Source organism: Protopterus annectens, chromosome 7.part0 (genome assembly GCF_019279795.1).
Source record: "Protopterus annectens isolate FY-2018-M chromosome 7.part0, PAN1.0, whole genome shotgun sequence".
In the NCBI taxonomy this organism is placed as follows: domain Eukaryota; kingdom Metazoa; phylum Chordata; order Ceratodontiformes; family Protopteridae; genus Protopterus; species Protopterus annectens.
In genome coordinates, this window is record NC_056739.1 from 821,149,225 (window position 1) to 821,170,307 (window position 21,083).

Here is a 21,083-nt window from a genome sequence, read left to right on the forward strand (position 1 = left end):
TGGATGTCTAGGCTGATTAGTCGGATCTGACCAACGAGGAATTGACCTCTGGTGTGGAACACCGGGTTTCCCATGTTGGTAATGACCAGGTCTAGGATATTGCTGCCCCTGGTGGGGGTGTGAATAAGTTGATCCAAGGCATTGGAATTTATGAATTCTAGAAAACGTTGAGCAAAAGAGTTAGTACATGAGTAGTTTTCCCAGTTAATGGTGGGGTAGTTGAAATCGCCCATTATTAGGGTGCATCAAGAAATGAGGAGTGTGAATCCTGGGGCATGGTGGGGGGTCTGTAGCAAGCTACAATTTGGATTGCGGTCTTTACCAGAGTTAGTTGCACTTGGATAATCTCGGATGCATTATGCTGTGCAACTAACCTGGAGGTGTGGATATCCTTAATGAATATGGACACGCCTCCGCCTTTAGTGCTTCTTTCTGGGTTAGGTGGCCGAAAGGTGTGGTATGAATTGAAGCCTGGTAATGCAGGGGTGCTCTCTGGAGCTTTGAACCAGGTCTCTGTCACTGCACAGATGTCAATGTTCTCCATTTTAAGGAGTGCCTTGAGTGAGTGCATTTTGAGGTTTAGACTTCTAGCATTGAGTAGCATTACCCTCAGAATTTGCTTGCTTGTACCTGTTACGGTGGTGAATTTGTCATTTGAACCTTGCCTAAAAAAGGCACTATAGGGGTGGCAAGAGCCTTAGCCAGTATCCGAAATCCTAAGGGCGACAGGTGCAGGCCATCTCTGGCAAAGCATGGTGGACTGTCGATCATGTCGTCCCAGGCAGACAAATACTGGATCCCCTTAGAATGACACCAGAAGCTTAGCCAATTGTTGAAGTCAATCATTTTGTCCTTGTACTGTGGTATAATTCTGGGTGATGGCAGGATGCTACTCAGGGTTAGGGTCATACCTGCCTGGGATACAAGATCGGAGAGCTCCTCCATGTCTCTTTTCATGTAGTCCAGGGAGGTACGTCTCAGGTCATTCACACCAACATGAACAATGACAGTGTCATATTTACAATGCAAATGCTCTTTGTGTAAATCAAAATTGCTGAAAACCTCTTTCATCAATTATTGAGGTTCTACTTCTCCCCAATGTTGTGTGATAGTATATAGAGGATGGGGGTGTGGGGATCCCCCTTACTGCAAAAGTGTTTATTTTTTCTGAATATACTTTTCAGTAATTTGCACACAAATGACAGTTGCAGTAATTCTGTTTGGAAAATCAGCATGATTTCATTACGTTATAAGAACACAAGGAAAAAAAAACACTCTAAAGAGGTCTTTATATGGTCTCTCAGTATGACACCAGCCCTCTTAAAATTATAATTTGCACTTACACAGTATTTGAACAGTTTATTGTTCCATGTTTCTGTTTAAATGCTGTGTTAAATGTTAAAGGATATTTCTGGAATGATTAGCCCGGCTCTCTTGCTTTCTCCGAAGGCAAGCATTGTTTGGATTCCCACTTTAGTGGGTCCATTCAGCTTTTATGTCAGGCATTTTTAGAATACTCTAAAAATAAGTTAATAAAATTAGAAATAAATAAATAAATAAATAAAATAAAAGTATTCCTTGCCTGCTCATTGCTTGAAGTAATTTCCAAAAGCTTGTCAGTTATTTTTGGGTTTATGAAACCGTGCCTCATCTCCTGCATGCCAGAAAGACAGATCTGAAAGTTTGGTAATTTTCTGGGGAGGAGGCAGGATTAGTATAAAGTCTTTGCCTAATTCCCATTCTTGCAGTAATTTGACTATGCTCTTGCTTTGAAGAGGGTTTAAATGTGCAAAGCAACCTTCAGTTACCACATATCAGGGTTATTCCATGATAAAAAAAAAAAAACGGACACAGCTTCTAGAGGCTGTTAAGCTTCTGACAACACTGCCTTCAATTAATTGAAGAATATAATTTTCTTATGTTTAGGACAAGTCATACAAATGAGGCATGTAGTACACCGTGGAGGCAAAACAAGAGTTATGTAAAACATCATCACATCAACATGGCAGAATAAGTGTAAGGTTAATTTTTCTGAAGTCTCATGATTGTTTTCCTTTAAGGATTTTGATCCTTAATGATAATTTTAATATGTATCAAAAGAAAAGGATTTTTTTCTGTCACCTCATATGTTCGGATCATTGCAAATAAGTTATAATACTGTCTGTTATACATTGGGAGTGTAGTTTTCAGCATGCAAAGCAGTGATTAGGAGCACTGTCACTTTTGGAATTCAGTCCAGTTTTGAAAATCAATCATCAGTTACTGATGCTAAGTATATTTTTATATATGTACATATCTCTCCTGTTCGATTCTCGGCTGGAGCGCCTTCTGTGTGGAGTCTGCATGTCCTCCCTGCGGTCGAGTGGCGTTCAAAAGAGATGCTTGAATGGGCATGTCTTCATTGAAGGTTGGCCGTCGGGCTGGCACCTCGGCACTGTAAAAATCTACTGCCAATCATTAGTGGACCGGAGTTCTGCTATGGCGAACCCTAACCGGGAAAAGCCGAAAGAACAACAACATAGCTCTCTGATCATCATTCTACATTCAAGGCTTCCAAATGAAATGCTTGCATTCAGTTTTATATCAATGCCAGCCTGCATGTTATCCACCAGACATATCACCGTACTGTTAAAATGTGATGAAGGAAGGTTTGGGGAGGGGTCATATCTTTGCTCCGGATAACATATTCTCTCTATGTTTCATTTTATAACAGAAAAAGGCACATTTTCCCAGTTCATGTATGCATCATGGTTTCTAGGGCAGTAAATTTATTTATTGTTGCCTACTGTCCAGTGATGGTGGTGGTGTAACTATGCCTTGTGTTACAGAAGATGTTATCTGTGTAAAAATGTGCCTTATGCTTGGGAGTTGGCCTGAGCTGCTGACACATCAAGTTTCACTAACGACAGAGAAGCCCTACATTGTAATAATATATGAGTAAACACTGCTCATTAATACATTCAGTGTTGTGATACAAACACTAATAGGTCACGACATCTGAATATACAAAATCTGTTCTCATTTCCTACTGTGTACTAATTTCCCATTGGACATGTGATCAAGGCCCCATCCAGAAGGGGAGCCATTTTGATGACTGTAAACACACAGACCTGAGCTTTCTAACTGTTTACTCGCACTATTTTATCAGTGACATTGCTTTTGCATCAAATCTGCAGTAAACCATTAAGACCAATTTTCAAGCACAGCATTATTGTTGCTGCATTTCCTGTAAAGCACTGTTAGTGTTAGAGTGTGTGATACTGGTAATAATTAACCTGTACCGCCCACCCTGCCAGGCCTGCCCCCATTTGGAAAACTTACTGATAGTGTTTAATGCAGTTCAATGATAAGATGTTTTTGTTGCTTTTCAACGTGCAGCTTATTTGCATTGATCCTAATGTACGGTGTGACAGAAAACAATCATTTTCTTTTCAGATTTACTGAAAATGATCACTGGAACTTCTGTCTGCAGGGGATGCAGACGTTCTTCATAGAAAACATTTGTGTATTGCCCTGCCCACAGAGGTCAGTCAAGAGCAGGCTTGGTTAAGTTTTCTATTACTAGGTCCTGTCTTCAAGAAGCGTTTTCAAATGCGGATGTTAAGTGATTGTCACAGTGTGAATATTTATGTTTTTTGCCATCAGTACTGATTTAACACGCAATGCCACCACACATCTTATAAATGACGAGTCACACAGCAGTATTGTTTACTGTTTCACTGAATGTTTGTATCATTACAGTTAAGACAAACTTACATTCCTCTGACTACAACAGTCATTGCAATGTTATGGGTTTATTAGCTGTACTGAACAACTTCTGACAGTTAACATTGACAGGTGAAGAAGCAGACACAGCCAGTGAAGCTTTGCCTGTAGAATTTGCATTAACTTGATGTTCATCATATTGACCACTGGTGCAGTAGCCTTAGCTACTCTGGCAGGGTATAACCCATATAGCCAAGCCTACTGCAGCAGTGATTATTTGAACATCTACTGTTAGGGTAAGTTCATCTTACACAACTGTACTTTTGAAAGCATCTACTAAGTTTAGAAGCATATGATTACAACTCAGTCTAACAGAATAAAACTCATATATCAAAAGCAGCTGTTTTCTGCTGGGGTGATTTAAACTGTTGCATACATGACACCAGTATTTTAGGTGCAACCCACTGTTTTCTGTTGGTTGTTACCCACTCCCTTGATTTGAAACTGAAGTTTTTATTTAGAGTCAACATTTTACTAACTCGCAGTAGAATCACATTTCCAGTTAAGCTAATCAAATGCATTTTAATTTGTGTTAACATTAATACCAAGTCCAGAACAATCAATAATAAGATCAGTGTCGAAATTGTATATAAAACTGAAGAAACTTTTATTAAAATTTGATTAACAGCAACAGCTTAATAAAGTAATTGTAATATCTTCAGACCAGAAACTAATTAGAAATACAAAAAATACCTTAAAACAACATATACATATTTAATAATATAGATCATCATATACTTTGTATGCAGATTCTTATAACATAATCCACAAGCGTTCAACTTTAAACAAAATTATATAAAAACATTAGTTTAATCATAATATAAATGGTTCAGTATCTGCTTGTAGCCTGAATGAAGTTTCTCAGCCTCTGTGTTGTCTTGTGTCATAGTGGCATGTCCATAGCGATGTGCCCATTTGGGTTTGTCTGTTTAATGGCTCCCATTTGTTTTGTGGTGAAACAGCATTTGAAATTACCAATAATTGCTGACAAAAAAAAAAAAAAAGAGAGAGAGAGAAATGTGCTTGTCTATCCTTAATAGGGTTACTGTTAGTCCAAAACCTCATATATCTGTAATGTAAAAAACGTGCTGGTTAGTAAACAACATCATATCACCTGCTTGTTCCATTGATTGCTAAAACATTCTCTTGTTGATTTTGATTTGTATGGGGGCAAGGTGTAGTGAGAAGAGGTACCTGGGGTGCTTATGTTCAGATATTTAAAACTGTAATACTGAGAACTCTGAGCATTGAAGTCCTGCTGGTGCAATGGAATAACATTTCCAGATTTAGAATGGGATGTTAGTGCAGTACAGCCTGTTGGACCATAATGTTTTGTGGGCCAGCAGCTTCCTTCCATAATCTGCGGAACAGAGGTGTCTGGGATCAAGGTTTCAGCCTCCTCTTGCTGAGGTATTTGCTGTCTGCTGAACATGATTTCCATTTCCAACAGTTTGTTGCATGCTTCTGTCTCTTTGATAGCCTTAGATGCCATTTGTCTCTCTTCTGAAATAGTTAGACTTGGTGCACTGAGGTTTTGGTACTTCTTTCTTGTATGCTGTGCCATATGTCTGGCCCTTCGATTCTGAAACCAAACCTGAGAAGAAGAAAAAACAAGATAATTTAAGGATGATGCTGTAGAAGGTTAGGGGAATATAGATGGAGTCAAACTTAAGTTTGAAATTAAAACTCTACAGTGCTGCTTCAAGATTTATCTGTTCTGTGACTGGTCAGAGTAATTGCATGTATTGACTAACCTAAATTTATAAACAGAAACAAACAAGAACCAGTGATAAAGTCCCCTACAAGATCCAATAATATTCTCAATATTAAATGAATAAACAGGGGCTCATTCTGTACCTTCTGATGAAGTTAGATGTTGTCTTGATGTGAATTGAGAATGTGGGGAGATGCACTTTTGGATCCCACGGATGGGATTACAGCATTATCAGTGAATCTTCAGAAAAATAGCTGAAGTTTATAACAGTATTAACAAAACATATTGGAAGATGGCAGATTCTGAACTCTAGTATCAAAACTCATGCCTTTATGTAACCCAGATGTTCAGGAAAATTTAACTCCCTTTGTTGAAATTGAATTATGGAATTAACAGTATATCAGAAGGAAAATATATTACAGGACCTACAAAATAATTGTAAACTCTGAAAATAAATGCAAAAGAAAATTCAGAAAAAACTCACTAATCTTATAAAGGAATCAAGGACTAGCTACGTAACTTCTCTGGTCACTAAAGCTAGTTAGATAAGAAGGTTTTTCTACAGTTATATTAGGGAATTCAAATGGATTAACCAAGCTTATTGAAAAGTAAAGTATTCCCTGATATTAAATGTCTAATGTACTCCCAGATAAACTGTACAACAACTATAAAAACACAAGAAGCTTAAAAGCTTTGCATTTTAACTTAAAAACCCATGTCACCTACATATCAGAAAAATATGACCGCATCCCTAAACATAATTTACAGTATTTGCTGTTCATCATAAGTTTGCTGCTGCAGTAATATTTATAATGTATGGAAAACATACATGGACTGACATTTGTCAGACTGGCCCAACTTGTAGAGGCCTGTGCATGTCAGGGCACAGGCTGATGCCCCCCACACGTGGTGCGATACACCAACCCTATGCGTTCTTCGTTTTGTTATTGCTGTTGTTACAGCAGGTGTGTGTAAGTCTCTGGTTACTCATTTCAGACTTTTGCCCCAGAGAAGAGGAGTGCTGTGCTGAGAATATTTTCTTGTGCTTTGTTATTAGTTTCTGTTCTGATTGTTATTTCTTGAGTTTGCAATTAAAACTTGAGAAACTTGATGTTCCCAGGATGTGCCTTGTGTAGGCTGTAATCATTTAGAATGTGGGCATCGAATCCTCTATAAAGTGTGTAATTCTAGGTGTGTTTTTTTTTTGGGGGGGGGTGGAAGCACCACTCATCATTTGACTGCCAGCTCTGTACAGCATTTACAAAGAAAGTCTTTGAAAATAAACAAGCCATGCTGCAGGCATTTGAGCATGCATCTGCTTTATCAGGTGAGTGGGGCTTCTCTTGAAAAGGCTCACAAAACAGAAAACCTGCACAAGGAGGTTGCGTGAAAGGAAACCCCCAAGAAAGATGCTATGGAGAAGATGTCATAAAGTCCCAAAAATGATGTAACCATGCAAATGAGTTTTAATTCCTTGTTAGAGGTGTCTACTGGTTTCTGTCAGACCCCTTTGGGAGCAGAATCTAGGTAGCTGATAGCACATCTTATCTGGCCGAATGCCAGGAAAAAAAAAGGTACACTATACCTGACTTTTTAAAATGGTAGAGTCTTGATCACAGGATTCAGTGTCCTCTTAAACAAAATAACTCATCTGTCTGTCTTTAATGCCCAGCTATACAAATGGACAGGAGTAGCCAAGCCTGTGATGTTGAACTGTATGGTCAAAAAAAGCATCCTTGTGACACCAAAAAGAGCACATTCCCCAGCGCAAGCTTAGATCTCAATAACACCCCCCTGCCCCAGATGTGAATCTTCACTTGATTGATATTCATTCATGATTTAAAACACTTAGCTGTGGAACTGTTCCAGCAGTGAGAAATGACAGTAAACAAATCTTCCTCCCCCTGGAGGAGATCAAGAGGAAGAGGGACTCCTCACAATTTTTAATTTCTACTTCCTACTCCAATGAGGAAGAAGACAATTTAGTCTGTACATACCAAATGCACTCTCCCAGTGTGTAACTCAGACAAAGCAGACTTTGTTTCATCTGGGACCGACAAGGTGATGTATCCTTTGGGGGCACACTTATTGATGCCAGACTATGTGGCAGTGATTTCATGTAGTTCTTTAGCCTGGGGACAATTAAGGTCCTGTCTTAAAGGCAGGAGGTTCCAGCCTTTAAATGACTGTAACTAGACCTATGGGCTACTAGAATGAGGGTGTCCTTAAGGTAAATCAGTAAGGCTGCACAGGCCTCAAGAAAACTCACTGCCTGATTGGATAATAACTCCTTATAGTTGTCTGTCACCCTGGGAGATGATTGGCCTCTTTTTCCCCTGAGAGTGACTAGAGGTCTAGGCCTGTTGGAGGGGTGTTAATGGCTGACAAGAAAGGAGACAAGAAGAATGCAAAAAAAAATTAGTTTATTTTAATTTATCCTTTGTTGGCCGGGTTAGTCCCACTAGGCTAGTAGCCTCTCTTCAAGGGAGACCTGGGGTAGTATTTATACTACTGGGTAAAATTTGGCCAGGGTATCGGGGAACTTCCCCTACTCTTTTCAATAGGTGGAGTGGGATCTTTTGCATTCACTTGAGTTACCACCAACTCAAGCAGATGGGACCTCTGTTTTGTATCTCATCCAAAGGATCTGCTTAGTTCTGTGATACTGAGCTGGTATTATATGGGCTTTAAGGTTTCAGGAACTGCTCGGTGAATGCCTAGGTACTGGAAAGTATGCGAAACATTGAAGGCAAATGTTTTATATATTGCTTTTAGCTGTGGCTGCCATTATGTTTTTTTGTTAAAACATGGGTGGACTACAGAATTAGTAGCAGTACAATGCACAGCCACAGAATGGTTTGTTGTTTGGCTGAATACCATTGCAAGAAGGTTTTGTGGTTTGTCCAAAGGCCTACCATTGAGAATAAATCTGTTTATGCTGAATGAGTCGTATTTTTGTGGATTGTACTCCATCATCTTGCTTATGCTTAGCTGCAGCTACTCTTAATGGCTGAAAGGAGGGGTTCTTGACTCATGCTCTGGAGGATAATGAAACTTTTTAGTAAGTTTCTTTAGTCAGGCCTAATATGGCCCATGCTTTCTGTAGTGGAAATGGAGGGAAGAGAGTGATTGATGTTTCATGACTTTTTTTTTTTTTATCTCCAGTCATTTTGATTTAAGTTTGTGAGAAAACAAAGGAAAAAGTAGAAAGAGGCTTCCTTACCCATATTTTAATTAAACTGGCTGAGCCATTGCCAAAATTCTGATTTGGTTCCCAGTCCTGTTGTGGGGCCTTTTAACACCTCCACAGGACTGGAAGGAGTGGCCTTAAGTATCTCACACAGGACTGCTTTAGAGTAACCTAAGTTGTGCCATAGGATAGCATAGAAAGTCTTCACCCAGGAATTTGCAAAATAATGCAGTTCTAATTTTAAAAATAAAAACAAAGCAGTAACTAATGGTAATGAACACACCAAAACTTTAAAATTATGAAATCCATTCAAATCAAATGAAGTATTGATGGCTTATTTTAATAAATCCTTTACTGGGGTTCTGATCTTGGCTAGTATGGCTATGTGGGCCAATTGGTAAGTTAAGCACAGGGTTCAGAGCAAAATAAGAGGTTAGCAAGGAAAACAGGGCAACTTTACAGAGAAATTGAGAAATCAAGTGAAGCAGGCCATCACTGAGCTGGTAGTGAGGGATGAAGAATTACTATAGCTGTCTAGAATAAGATGGCTTCTTCATAGTTATGGGTTGAACTTTAAAATAAAAAGTGTTCACTATACTGCATCTTGTTAATGTTACAAGTTATTTTTCGTGGCACTGTGCAGTAGTAAACTCTTTCTGGGTACTGGTTGTAACTTTTGGTTTAATGTCTCACCCAGGTTATTTATTAATTAAACTACTGGTGCACATACATACACAACTAGGAAATGTTCTTTACAAATCTATGATTCTCTGAGAAGGTAACCACTGGAAGTTTCACTCACATTTAACAGCTGACAAATTATACTGACTCTTCCAATTCCAAGATACTTCCCCCCTGAAGTAGCATGCAGATTGAATGGTCACTACCTTAAAGCAGTCCAGATTATCACCACATAATACAATTATTGTTTAACTACCAAAAGGAAGCCCTCATTTCTGACAACCATACCTACAGATCTCATTAAGAAAATCCCCTGTAGAATTAAAAACAATTCTATGTTTCTGGTAATCTCCTTCCAGAATATCTAAGCATTTCAGCTAATAACACTAACCATCTTGAATTCAGTCCTAGTTAAATGGTAATCCTCCTATGTTGCTTCCCTTTACAAATGTGGACCCCCTTAAAGCTGGCCAACTAGTTTCCCAAACTCCTACCTTTTTCTAAAGTCAGAGAAAATGCATTCATAAGCAACTTCTCACTTGTAATAAAACAACCTGTTTTCTTACACTCAGTACAGCTTTTGAGCTAAACATTGAACTGCATTACTAGCATTCAGTAAGCTAAACAGTAATACGACTGTTGCAGGCCTCTGATGACTCTTCAAAGGCCTTCAACAGACAGTCATGCCCAGTGCTTTGCTCTGGTCTCTTCACCCTGGGTCTTGACCGGAATTCTCAAAAATAGTTTGGGTGTTGTCTTTTGTGTAGCTTTCAATCTGTCTGCTAGATTAGACTATAACTTAACATATACTAGAAGGTTTGGTTATGTGGGGAAAAGAAGAGATATGATCTTTTTTAGTTGAAGCATTTGGGAATTTTACAGTTTGGGTGCTTTTAGGCTGAACTTGAATTGTCTAGGGTTTGGAATAAAGCAGATAAGTTGACTCCCAAAATCAACCAAAATAGTTGTTCCCTGAAGCTCTCTCTCTCTCTTTTTTTATATTAATGATAGATATAAAACTTCATAGCCAACGCATTTAACACAGTAGACTGGCAATTGTGATCTGCTGCTCTTTGCTAAATCTAGTAACTTAAGTGAACCATACAGTTAACTTTTGTTAGGATAAGAGGTATGGCTAACTCACTCAGGATTACTTATAAATCTCCCAAACCAAAAGAGATGATATTCTGTAACTCATACACCAACCATCCATCAAATGACAGACTCAGTGTGTGTGCACTCTGTAAATGGTGCTCTTATTCACATCATAAAGAGTGCCATGGTTTTGTAGACATTGTAGACAAAAACTTAAAATACAGCGAACAACGCATCTATAAAGTAATAAAAAATAACCAAAATTGGGTCTCCTGCATAGAGTAAAACCTTTCCCCACTACACAGTCTGGGATAACAACTATCGATTCCTTCCTCCTTCCCAGCATACTGCATGCCTTCAACACCCTTGCTAGTCTCCAATGAACTTGGCTAATGAGGCTTAAGCAGTCCAATAATAAAATAGGGAAAATTTCTGTAAACCTCTAAAACATAGGTCTCAACCTGCTAAGAGGCCAATGTGGAACACAGACCATTGCAATGTGTGACAAATGGTCAAAATGTGGAACATCCTATTTTCGCACTGCGCGAAAAGCATACCATGACCATTCCACCAAAATATATAGGAATGTGAATGCCACCTTTAAAATACTGTCCTCTTTCTACTATTTTGTGCTGACAGCCCTCTGTGCTTTCCAGAATTCCATGCAAATAAAAGTCATGTACACTCCGTATATGTGGTACATAAACAAGGAGGAATCAGGTCTTAGCCCCTTTGTCGGGAGGCCCTGAGAGAATGGCAGTGGGCGACCTCCTCCCAATGCTTTCTGATAGCAATGCACATCTTTGGGAAATCCAACGTGATAGCAGACAGACTCAGTAAGAGCGATCGACAAATGAGACTAACATTTATGGAACAAAGACAGGGTATGGAGACAATGGAAAAAAATTAAATTAAACCTTGCACCTAATATTTCTCGGTCTCAGGAAAAAAACAAAACTGCAATTAATTCTGCCAAGCTCATCTACATAAAAGAAAATAGGCAGTCATCTTCTCCTAAATACTTCAATAAAACAGTAAAACCGCTAACTGGACAGATCACAGACACAAAAGCACATTACCTTTACCCCAGCCACTGAGCCCCTCCCAAAAAAGTTACATTTACATCTTCCTGCAGAAACATTCTATTAGAAACTATTACTACTCTGGCAAACTCAATTCCATCCCATATCTCTCTCCACAAAGATTTAATGACAACACCCCCATTCACAACTCTATCCTATGGCTGAGTAGTGCCCTATATTCTATTTTAAAAAGCTTATTGTCAAAGAAACAATCTTAGCCTTTAAAGCTAACCTCCACTTCAGGGGCAACATTTAACAAATTGTACTTTAACTTCATAAAATTAGCACAATCTTGCATTGCCAAACCTCTTACTCATGCCTAGACCGTAGCTACGATACAAAGTCAGCAGAAACTGTTGATAAAATGTAATATACTTAGTAGCAAATAGCTACATAACAATATTCAAGTGCAACTATTTAAAAAAATAATCTTCAGCACCTGGTTTTCCAGCCCCTCCTCATTTTCTTCCAACTAAATCCATTAACTCAACCAGTCAAGGACAAATCGGAGAAGAATCAGGGACAAATAAGGAATTAGTCAGGAACATTTAAAAATATTCCTACCATTAGTTTGAGCATTGACAGACTAAGAGAATGTGAAATACTGAAGTCTGAAACTCAAATGCATGTGCAAATCTCCACACACACAGACAATGGTCAGTACTGGAGGGAAAGGGTGTATACTTTGGGGGTGTCATGGTTATTTTAGTAGTAGTCAGGTACAAAGTTGACAAGGTTGCAACACATTGATCATAACTGGATAAGCTGCCACTAACCAACTGGTATTTGTCACAGGAAGTCCATCCTTGCTGTGTTCCTTTTCAACATGTTTGTGTGACAGGTGAGTTAGTATATATAAGTAAGGAGTTTTGGGGGTAAATGTGGCTTGCCCTCCCTGTAAAATAGTAGGGTGGTAGGGGAGAGCTTAATGGTTGAAGGAGTATTGGAGCCAAAAGAAAAAAAATATGGAACTGTAAGTTAGGAAACACAAAGCTCAAATTACCTGTTCCCTTTTCTTTGTGATTGGTGCTACACATGTAAGATGTCTACTGCTCTGCTTTTCAGAGCTTTATGCTTGAATGGGCTGTCTTGTAGGGGAATTTCTACTTTAGTTCTAAATTGAAGTTTAGCTATTTTTTAGCAGTTCAAAATAATTATTTGTTGTTATTTTAGTAGTCTGTTAAGGGCTATCACCCACTCAACAGGACTATCTGGAAGGTAAAGAAGCACAAGACCAATTAAGCAGATTGGGTCACAGGAATGCATACTTTTGCTCAAGTCCAATAAAGAAGCTTTATATAAGAAAAAAAACATTCATTTTTACAAAACTTTCTGATTATAAAATCTGCAGCATTGAAACCGTTCAATACATTTACCTTACTCGCTTCTAATGCAACCTCCAATATGAACATTTGCAGAAAATACCTGATTTTGCCTGACACTGCTGCCCTTACCCTCTTACAACTTGTGATTTTCTTGTAAAACAAAGAAGATTTCAGTCTGTGAATAATGCCACATGTAGGTGTTCCCTGTTTCTTATTCTTCATAAAATGCACAGTGATGCGAAACCTGTTAGTGTATTAACTTTCTGCATGGTGCAAAAAGCTAGTAGCAGTACGTGATTTGCCGCATTTTGTTTCTCCTGATTGGCTCCCTTTACCTTTGGAGCAGTTACTTGACTGGCTCTTATAGTGCCGATTGGCTATAATTGCGACATAAGATCTAGTCAAAAAGCACAGAGTGGAGCATTCACTGTACAATGCAGAACGGCGGAACAGTGGGCTAATTCAATCGCAGATGTGGAGCATTCCGCACAATCCAGAACACTTGGCTGTTCAGCTCTAAAACCACATTAACTAATGCTTTCCACAAAAAAAAAAAAAAAAACCTGACTGGGTTGAAATTTTACAAACTGTTGTCCACTCTCAATTGAAAATGTCCCATAGCATTCTGTACCCACCTCAGGAAAGTTCTGCCATTTGATCACTGTTGCAGTGATACACCCCCCCCCCCAAGAAATCTTGAATCCACATCATAAAACCTCTTCTCAAACCTAACACAGTTCAAATCCACCCTAAAAGCATATTTTACTGCCACATGGGATTGTAAATGCTTAAATAACATAACTTAAAAATTTCAAATCTCTTATCCCATCTGAAGCATGTAAACCATGTGCTAAGTACCCTAACTTACAAACAGTGGACTCTAATACTGCCATACCTGTCCACCTCTTAACTCAAGAAATCTGGACAAAGCTTGACATAATGGGGGGACAAAGGCCCAAAAATAGGGACACATTACTCTTATAAATTTAAAACGTTCACCACCACACAAGGAAAGAAGCCAGTGATTACCTTTATATTTTATTAAAATTATAGTAGAGTCCAGTAGTAGATCCACAATGCAGCCCCACAAAACAGGTAAAATAAGCACACACTGGATACAATAAAATCTGGTTAGCAGCAAACACAAAGCATAAAATGCAGACTCTAGTGCCCTGGCTTTACAGAGTATATCCCGACTTCACATATCCCATCTTTAAATAGTGTAATTACAAACAATTAACCAATCACAGGCTTAAATTAATTAAAGAAAACACTTCCAATGACATTCTTGATTCATTCCATATGGAATTAAAGTGTTAAACTTCAGAATTAAAGTAGATTCTAACTTCCAAAGTTGTCTTTTAATGTCAAAGTCATACATTTGTTGTACTTGCCCCAACACTGTAGCTTGTAAGCCTTGTATATGTCCACTGTGACATTCTTTAAAATGTAATGCAACAGGACTTTCGTCTTTGCCCTTCCTAATATCCCTAACATGTTCCTTCAACCTTTGTCTTAGTGGTAGTGGAAAGTAAAAAAGTTTCAAACAAAGGTTGAAGGAACATGTTAGGAAGGGCAAAGACGAAAGTCCTGTTGCATTACATTTTAAAGAATGTCACAGTGGACATATACAAGGCTTACAAGCTACAGTGTTGGGGCAAGTACAACAAATGTATGACTTTGACATTAAAAGACAACTTTGGAAGTTAGAATCTACTTTAATTCTGAAATTTAGCACTTTAATTCCATATGGAATGAATCAAGAATGTCATTGGAAATGTTTTCTTTAATTAACTCAAGTCTGTGATTGGTTAATTGTTTATAATTATACTATTTAAAGATGGGATATGTGAAGTCGGGATATACTCTGTAAAGGGTGAAGAGCCGAGGCGCTCGAGTCTGCATTTTATGTTTTATGTTTGCTGCTAACCAGATTTTATTGTATCCAGTGTGTGCTTATTTTACCTGTTTTGTGGGGCTGCATTGTGGATCTACTACTGGACTGGACTATCATTTTAATAAAATATAAAGGTAGTCACTGGCTTCTTTCCTTGTGTGGTGGTGAGCTGTTCTGTTTCCAGTTAGTGGTGAAGTAAATTTAGAAAGTTGTTGCATTTCCTGAAGGATATGAAGTTTGAAACTCAAATGCATGTCATTATTTAGTGACTTTAATCCATGATTTGTCAAGAAAAAAACACAATTTTTATGATGAACAGACCAAAAATATGACTAAAAAATCTGGACATTCTGGAAAAATTTGCACAGTTGAGCAGTATGAATACTGCACTGTCGTCTCACACACATATATACCCCACTGCTATGTCTCTTTAACATAGAGTGCTTTTAACTTAGACTCTAAAGCTTATGAAGCAAGCCATGTTAAAAATTAAAGCCTTTTCGTCTTTATGGCTGCACACTCTGTCTGTGCTTACAGACATGTATAACATTACGGCATGTGCTGTTGTCATGCTATGTGTTTTATTTCACATCGCCAAGACTGGATGTTACTATTTACTTCACTTTACAAATGAGTTGTGGAAAGCTACCATCTTTTAAACAGACCAATCTTTCATTTAGTCCCCTGATGTACTTACACTATTATAAATATATAGTGCTTTCTAATTTCTTGTCAGATTTGTGTGTGTAACATTACCAAATAGTACCTGAATATGCCTTTTATAATACATGCCTTCTACTTCTGAACTGAGCAATGTGTACCAAGCTATACTGCAGATATGTTCAAAAAGTATATATTTTTTGTTATTACTTTCTGAGAAAATGGAGCTTTTCTTCCCAGGCCTCCCCAACTTGTATCTTCCTTGTCAGCAAACACAAATAAATGAATAGAGTTGTCATTTTCATTGTGTGACATTGCAGTGATTACCACAGTGTCTGATAGGATAAACAGCTTTTCACATTCTGGGCTGTGACTGCAAATGGTTTGTTGTGATCAGTGTAAACAAATGAAACCAATAAACATAAAAGTGTAACTCACTGTTCCAACTTTGTAGTGGACTGTCTTTTACTAGCTTGGGTATTAATTACTGCAAACAATGGGATAATATACTGAGTATTCAAACTGACTTGTAGTATTTCTACCAATGGAGTATTTTTATTTAAATCATAACATTTTTTCCCATCTCTATTTTAATTTCTTTGTCACACCCCAGTGCCCAAGTCCCTGCTAAACATACAACATTGTAATACCAAAATCAGCAAATTCAAAATTTATTTGTAAAGTACTTTGGTTGTAATGTATGGTTAGAATAATTAAATGTGGAAGGACAGCTGCCACATATACATTATGAGCAGATTAATGTCTGGTAATGTAGATGGTAGCCTAGGACTGTGGTTCATTGTGCCCACTATGTTATCTGCACATGTTAGACAAAACAAAGACTACAGTTATCTCCGGTATACTGAGATAGACTGGAAGGGGGTGGTATAGATGTCTGAGTCTGCATGTACTTTATCCTGGAGCCCCCTGCCCAGGAGGAATGTGGAACTGTCCTTGGAAACTGCACCTCTATTGGTAGCCACATGTGTCTATCAGTTGCAGCATGCTACAAAAGACCACAACTAGCTGTGAACACTCAGTAATCAGTAGAACACAAGATGCAGATTCTTCCATCTCCACAGGAGGGCATCTTGTAGAATCTTGCTGGCTCTGTGATTGCCGTGAACCATTTCTAAAGCTGTCACTGACATTGCAGCCAGTAATACTATGCCTACACCTGCTGAATGTATGGCACACAGCGTGGTAATGTGCTGTGCATGTGGTGGAAGATGGATACTCCATAACAATGCAGTGCACTGGGTTTAGTCAGTGTGTTGTACATTCATGCCAGTTGTAGAGGCTGGCAGTGACACAGAGTTTAAAAATCCTATAGCATGGTGTTTGATTTTTGCCTACAGTTTCTGACTCTGGTTTGGAATTCAACAAAAGATGACTTTTGTGGGAGGAAAGTCCTGGCAGGGCATCGTTTATTTACATTGGAGGCCCTGGCTGAAAAGCTTCAAGAACAGCATATGCTTGCAAACTACAAAACACTGGAGGATTAGACAGGTTATGCTCAAATGTAGCTGCCATTTCCTAGGAGGATGGTGGGGCTGGTGGGACTGAAGGGCAGTTGCTAGGACCATAAGCTGCACCAGCCAGTAAGTCTCTTAAGAAAAGGGAGACCTCCACTGGGCTTTCATCCTGGTCAAAGCTATACTGTGAACCTTATGGGACCTTACGGAAGTCTACACCCTTTGAGTCAGATCTGAAGATCCTAAATGTATCACTGCACTGTTTGGTAGCAGACAATTGTAGGGTCAAGGAATTTTGGTATATCACTTGGTCAGAAAGAAATTATGGAATAAAAAAAAAAAAGTTAAATAAGTTCATTTCTCATACCTGAATTCTGGATTCTGGAATTCCAGTGATCAGGGAAAGCTGAGTTCGTTTCCAGAAGTCTGGATAAGGGTCCAGTTGAAATTCTGTCTTTAAGACATTGCTCTGTTGCTTGTTAAAAGCTGTCCTTTTCCTGCGTTGAGCTTTCAGTGAATGCTGCTTTTCCTGACTGTTCTTGCATGCTGATTCAGTTAGCAGACTTCCTGTGGTTTGAAACGAGCCTAAGGAAGAAATCAAAACTCCATTAGTATATTTACCAATGTAAAACATGGCTGACCCTTGTTATATCACAGACTGCTTATAAGTCAGGCATTCAAAATGCTATTGTTCATTCAAGGTTATAAAGTGAGTGAATGTGTGCTGGGAGTTCTCTCCAGCTGAATTTACAGGTTTACCTTTATATCGGCAATCCCAATATGGGCGAAACGGCTTCTGCGAATACTGAAGTGCGAATGTCTCCAACGTCGAATTCCACATAACTGAATGGCAAAACCTTGCCCCTTTTCGACCCATGGTAGCACTCTTGTGGAGGTGTGGTGTGGTGTGGCCAGAAATGTCAAAATTCGACATAATTTCAACATTTAAAGATTTTTGCGCTTTGGTTTCGATTAAACGGTCCGATTAAGTGGCCGGTTGATCATGTGTGATCGACGATATAAAGGTAAACCGAATTTGCATTGGTCATACCTTATCACAGTGCATTTCCATTCAGTGGATTATATTTCATTCACATCTCCTTTAACTTCACCATCAGCTATGGATGTATTATTTATATTTTGCCATTGTAGACTCACCAGCAGAAAGATTATTTGATTTTATTGTCTACTTTTTATTGTTATGATAATCCAGTTTTAACAGTGATGAATACTGGCATATAGAGGAACATTTCACTTACTCAAACAGAAACAGTTTTTCCAGTTTGGCTGTAGGATTGATTGGGAGTACCACAATAGAGAGAAATAAAAGACTGTCAGAAACATAATTTTACAACACTTGGACACATATGCTCCATAGGGTTTGTATTTTGTTAAATGTACTACCAGTGCATGTCAAGTCTAATCAGTATGTCTGTCTGCCACAGTAAAAACTTTAGTACAAAAGTCAACCATCTCAGTATGCCAGCGATCCACAAAAAGAAAATAATAATAATAATAATAATAATAATAATAATAATAATAATAATGGAAAGCCTTTCTAGTCCCGATCATTCACCAGCTCAGTCTTCCTTCCCTCACTTCGGTGGCAACAAGCTTTCTTAGGAACTTGCTCATGAGTTCTTTGATTCAGTCAAAAACATATATACCTAACACTTCCAGAAGTATAAAAGATGTAATAACCCCATCCTTAATGCCTTCATACGTTATTCTGTCCAGACCCATGAGGTGATTGGATACCTAGGGAAAGTAAAGCCACGCTCAGTAGCCTAATTCTTCCTCCAGAGCTCCTAAGGATCTCTGCTTATTCAATCCTCTTACCACACTTGTCAGTCGCTCCACCAAGAGAAGGCACCTTCCAGAATGTTGAACACAAGTTATAAGTATACCACTACCTAAAGATGGCTTATCCACGCAACTAAATGACTATTACCCAGTTACACTACTTCTTCTCTTTAAATTATTGGAGTTGTGTGTGCATAAACAAATATTAGAACATTGGATTAATGCTAGCATAATGTCTGCATCTCAGCATGGCTTCAGGCCTCACCACGAGAACTGAAACTGCACTCAGTGACTGAGAAGAATCCCTTCATTGTCACCTTGAGAAATGCAGATTTGTTGGTGGCATCTTTCTGGACCTTGCCAAAGTCATCCTTGCTCCATGGAGGTGCTGAACATTTTTGCTTTTACAATAAATGCAGTGAAATGGGTCTTGCAGTATCTGCCTAGTTGAACATAAGATATAAGCTGAAAAACTCTATAGATCTTTTCTTCCAGTAAATGTCATTGTGCCCTGGGAGTATAGTCTAGTTTCCCTCAGATTTGCAGTTTTTATAAATGACATTTTCATCATTCTGGAGACTCTAAGCTTGATCATTCTACAGATGAGACAAGAAATGCTTTAGCACGTGGTTGGGCAACCTATGGTACCAACTCTAGCACTTATTGCATGGTACTCTACAATATCCAAGAAAGGGGAGTATCATGACCATGGGTATCACAGGGGAATGTCTTCATTTGTGACATCATAGCCTAACCTTTTTTTTTTTTTTACCTATCTGACAAGATTCTTCACAAATTTGAGCATATTTCCTGACTGATATCATTGATGTATATACTCTATGTATTTAAAATATAAATATATAACCAAGTATCCAAGTACCACTCACCTGCACTCTCAGCAGTTTGTCTGTGTGGCACTCAAATATGTTATAAGAGTATAAGTCATGATTTTTGGTAGCCTGCTCAAAAACTGTTGGCCACCCTTTGCTTCAACAGACTGCCTACTAGATGCTCAAGCTTGATTCCCTCAGTAATATGGGTCTGCTTCTCAGTGTATCACAGACTAAACTGAATGTTTTCTCAAAAGTAATCACAACGCGACCTATCCATAGGTTATGGTTCCTGGAATATTTACAAAACACAGCACTTACTGATAATTTGGGTAGTGTTATTTCTTACAGTGGAACATTTTCAGTGGGCATCCCATTTAGATCTATTACTTGACCCCTGTTCTTCTCAGTGTTTATAAATAACCTCCCATACGAACTCAACAAGTCAAACTCTACTCTTTTACTCTGACATTATTTATTTTTAGATCAGACAGAGTTCTCACCAGACTCAAACACAACCTACAAAATTACTTTAATAGCTTATGGGACTGGCTAGTAAACATGGAGCTTATTGTATGAAGAAACACCAAAACTTAAAACGAATCATAGTATGATCATAAAGGACATGCTAGGAACACCGTTTCCATCAGTAACCCAGCAAAGATACCTAGGAATCTTACTAGGGACTGTTATTCCTCTACAATCTCCGATACTATTTCCTTTCCATAGCAAGATTACATGAAATCACTCAAAAATCTTTCTCTGACATTGAAATATGGCTAAAAAATTCTAACTTGTTGCTTAATGCTAAAAAAACAAAACAAAAAAAAACTTACTCCAAAACAATACCTTAACCAGAAATACACTTTTCATATTATCTCAAGTAATAACACAAAAATAGATGCCATTAGCCAGACTAAACTACTCAGAGTCATAATAGGTGACAACCTCAAATTTGAATACCATATACTTCATTCCATCAAGAAAATTCACCAAAAACTCAACCTTCTCTTTAGGGCTAAACACCACTTGAGAGATCAAACTAGGATTACCTTAGCAGCAACATGCCTCCCTCCTTCTCTCTTATATGTTTCCCCAATTGTTACTAATGTCAGTGCTAATTATAAAACTAATCTAGCCTCCTGCTACTGCAAAATAATCTGTTTGCAACCAACCTAGCTTATAAAATACACCACTGTCTTGCATTAAAACAGTTAAAGTGTCTTGAACTCCCAAACCAGTTGACATACTCAGAACTAATCATTGCCCACAGCCTATTGTACGTTGCAGACAAATGCCCAGCATTACAAAATACCCTATTGTACTATTCACCCACTAGCGACATTTGCTCTAATAATAAACTGTTATGTATCAGAAAGACATTCAACACTGCTGGAGACTCTCTCTACTCCCAATATATGCCAAAACTCTGGAATGAAATCCCCACACAGTTAAAATAGGTAGAAAACTTGAAAAGTTTCAAAACTTTGCTTAAACAGCACCAATGCCAAACACGTCTCTGTTCTTCCTGCTCACCTGACTAGCTTTGCTCAGATTACTTTCCTT

General features: G+C 38.3%; 1 protein-coding gene across 1 annotated transcript; it reads right to left on the bottom strand.

Annotated features, from left to right (window-relative positions):
- Positions 1–4,607: 4,607 nt before the first annotated feature.
- On the bottom strand, positions 4,608–17,818 carry LOC122806109 (homeobox protein SEBOX-like). The gene is made up of 3 exons (XM_044076346.1): positions 17,644–17,818; positions 17,252–17,469; positions 4,608–5,359 (listed from the first exon to the last, which is right to left on the bottom strand). Exons 1-3 carry the CDS (start codon positions 17,816–17,818, stop codon positions 4,871–4,873), a joined length of 882 nt encoding a protein of 293 aa, XP_043932281.1. The 3' UTR covers positions 4,608–4,870.
- Between the last annotated feature and the right edge of the window lie 3,265 nt (positions 17,819–21,083).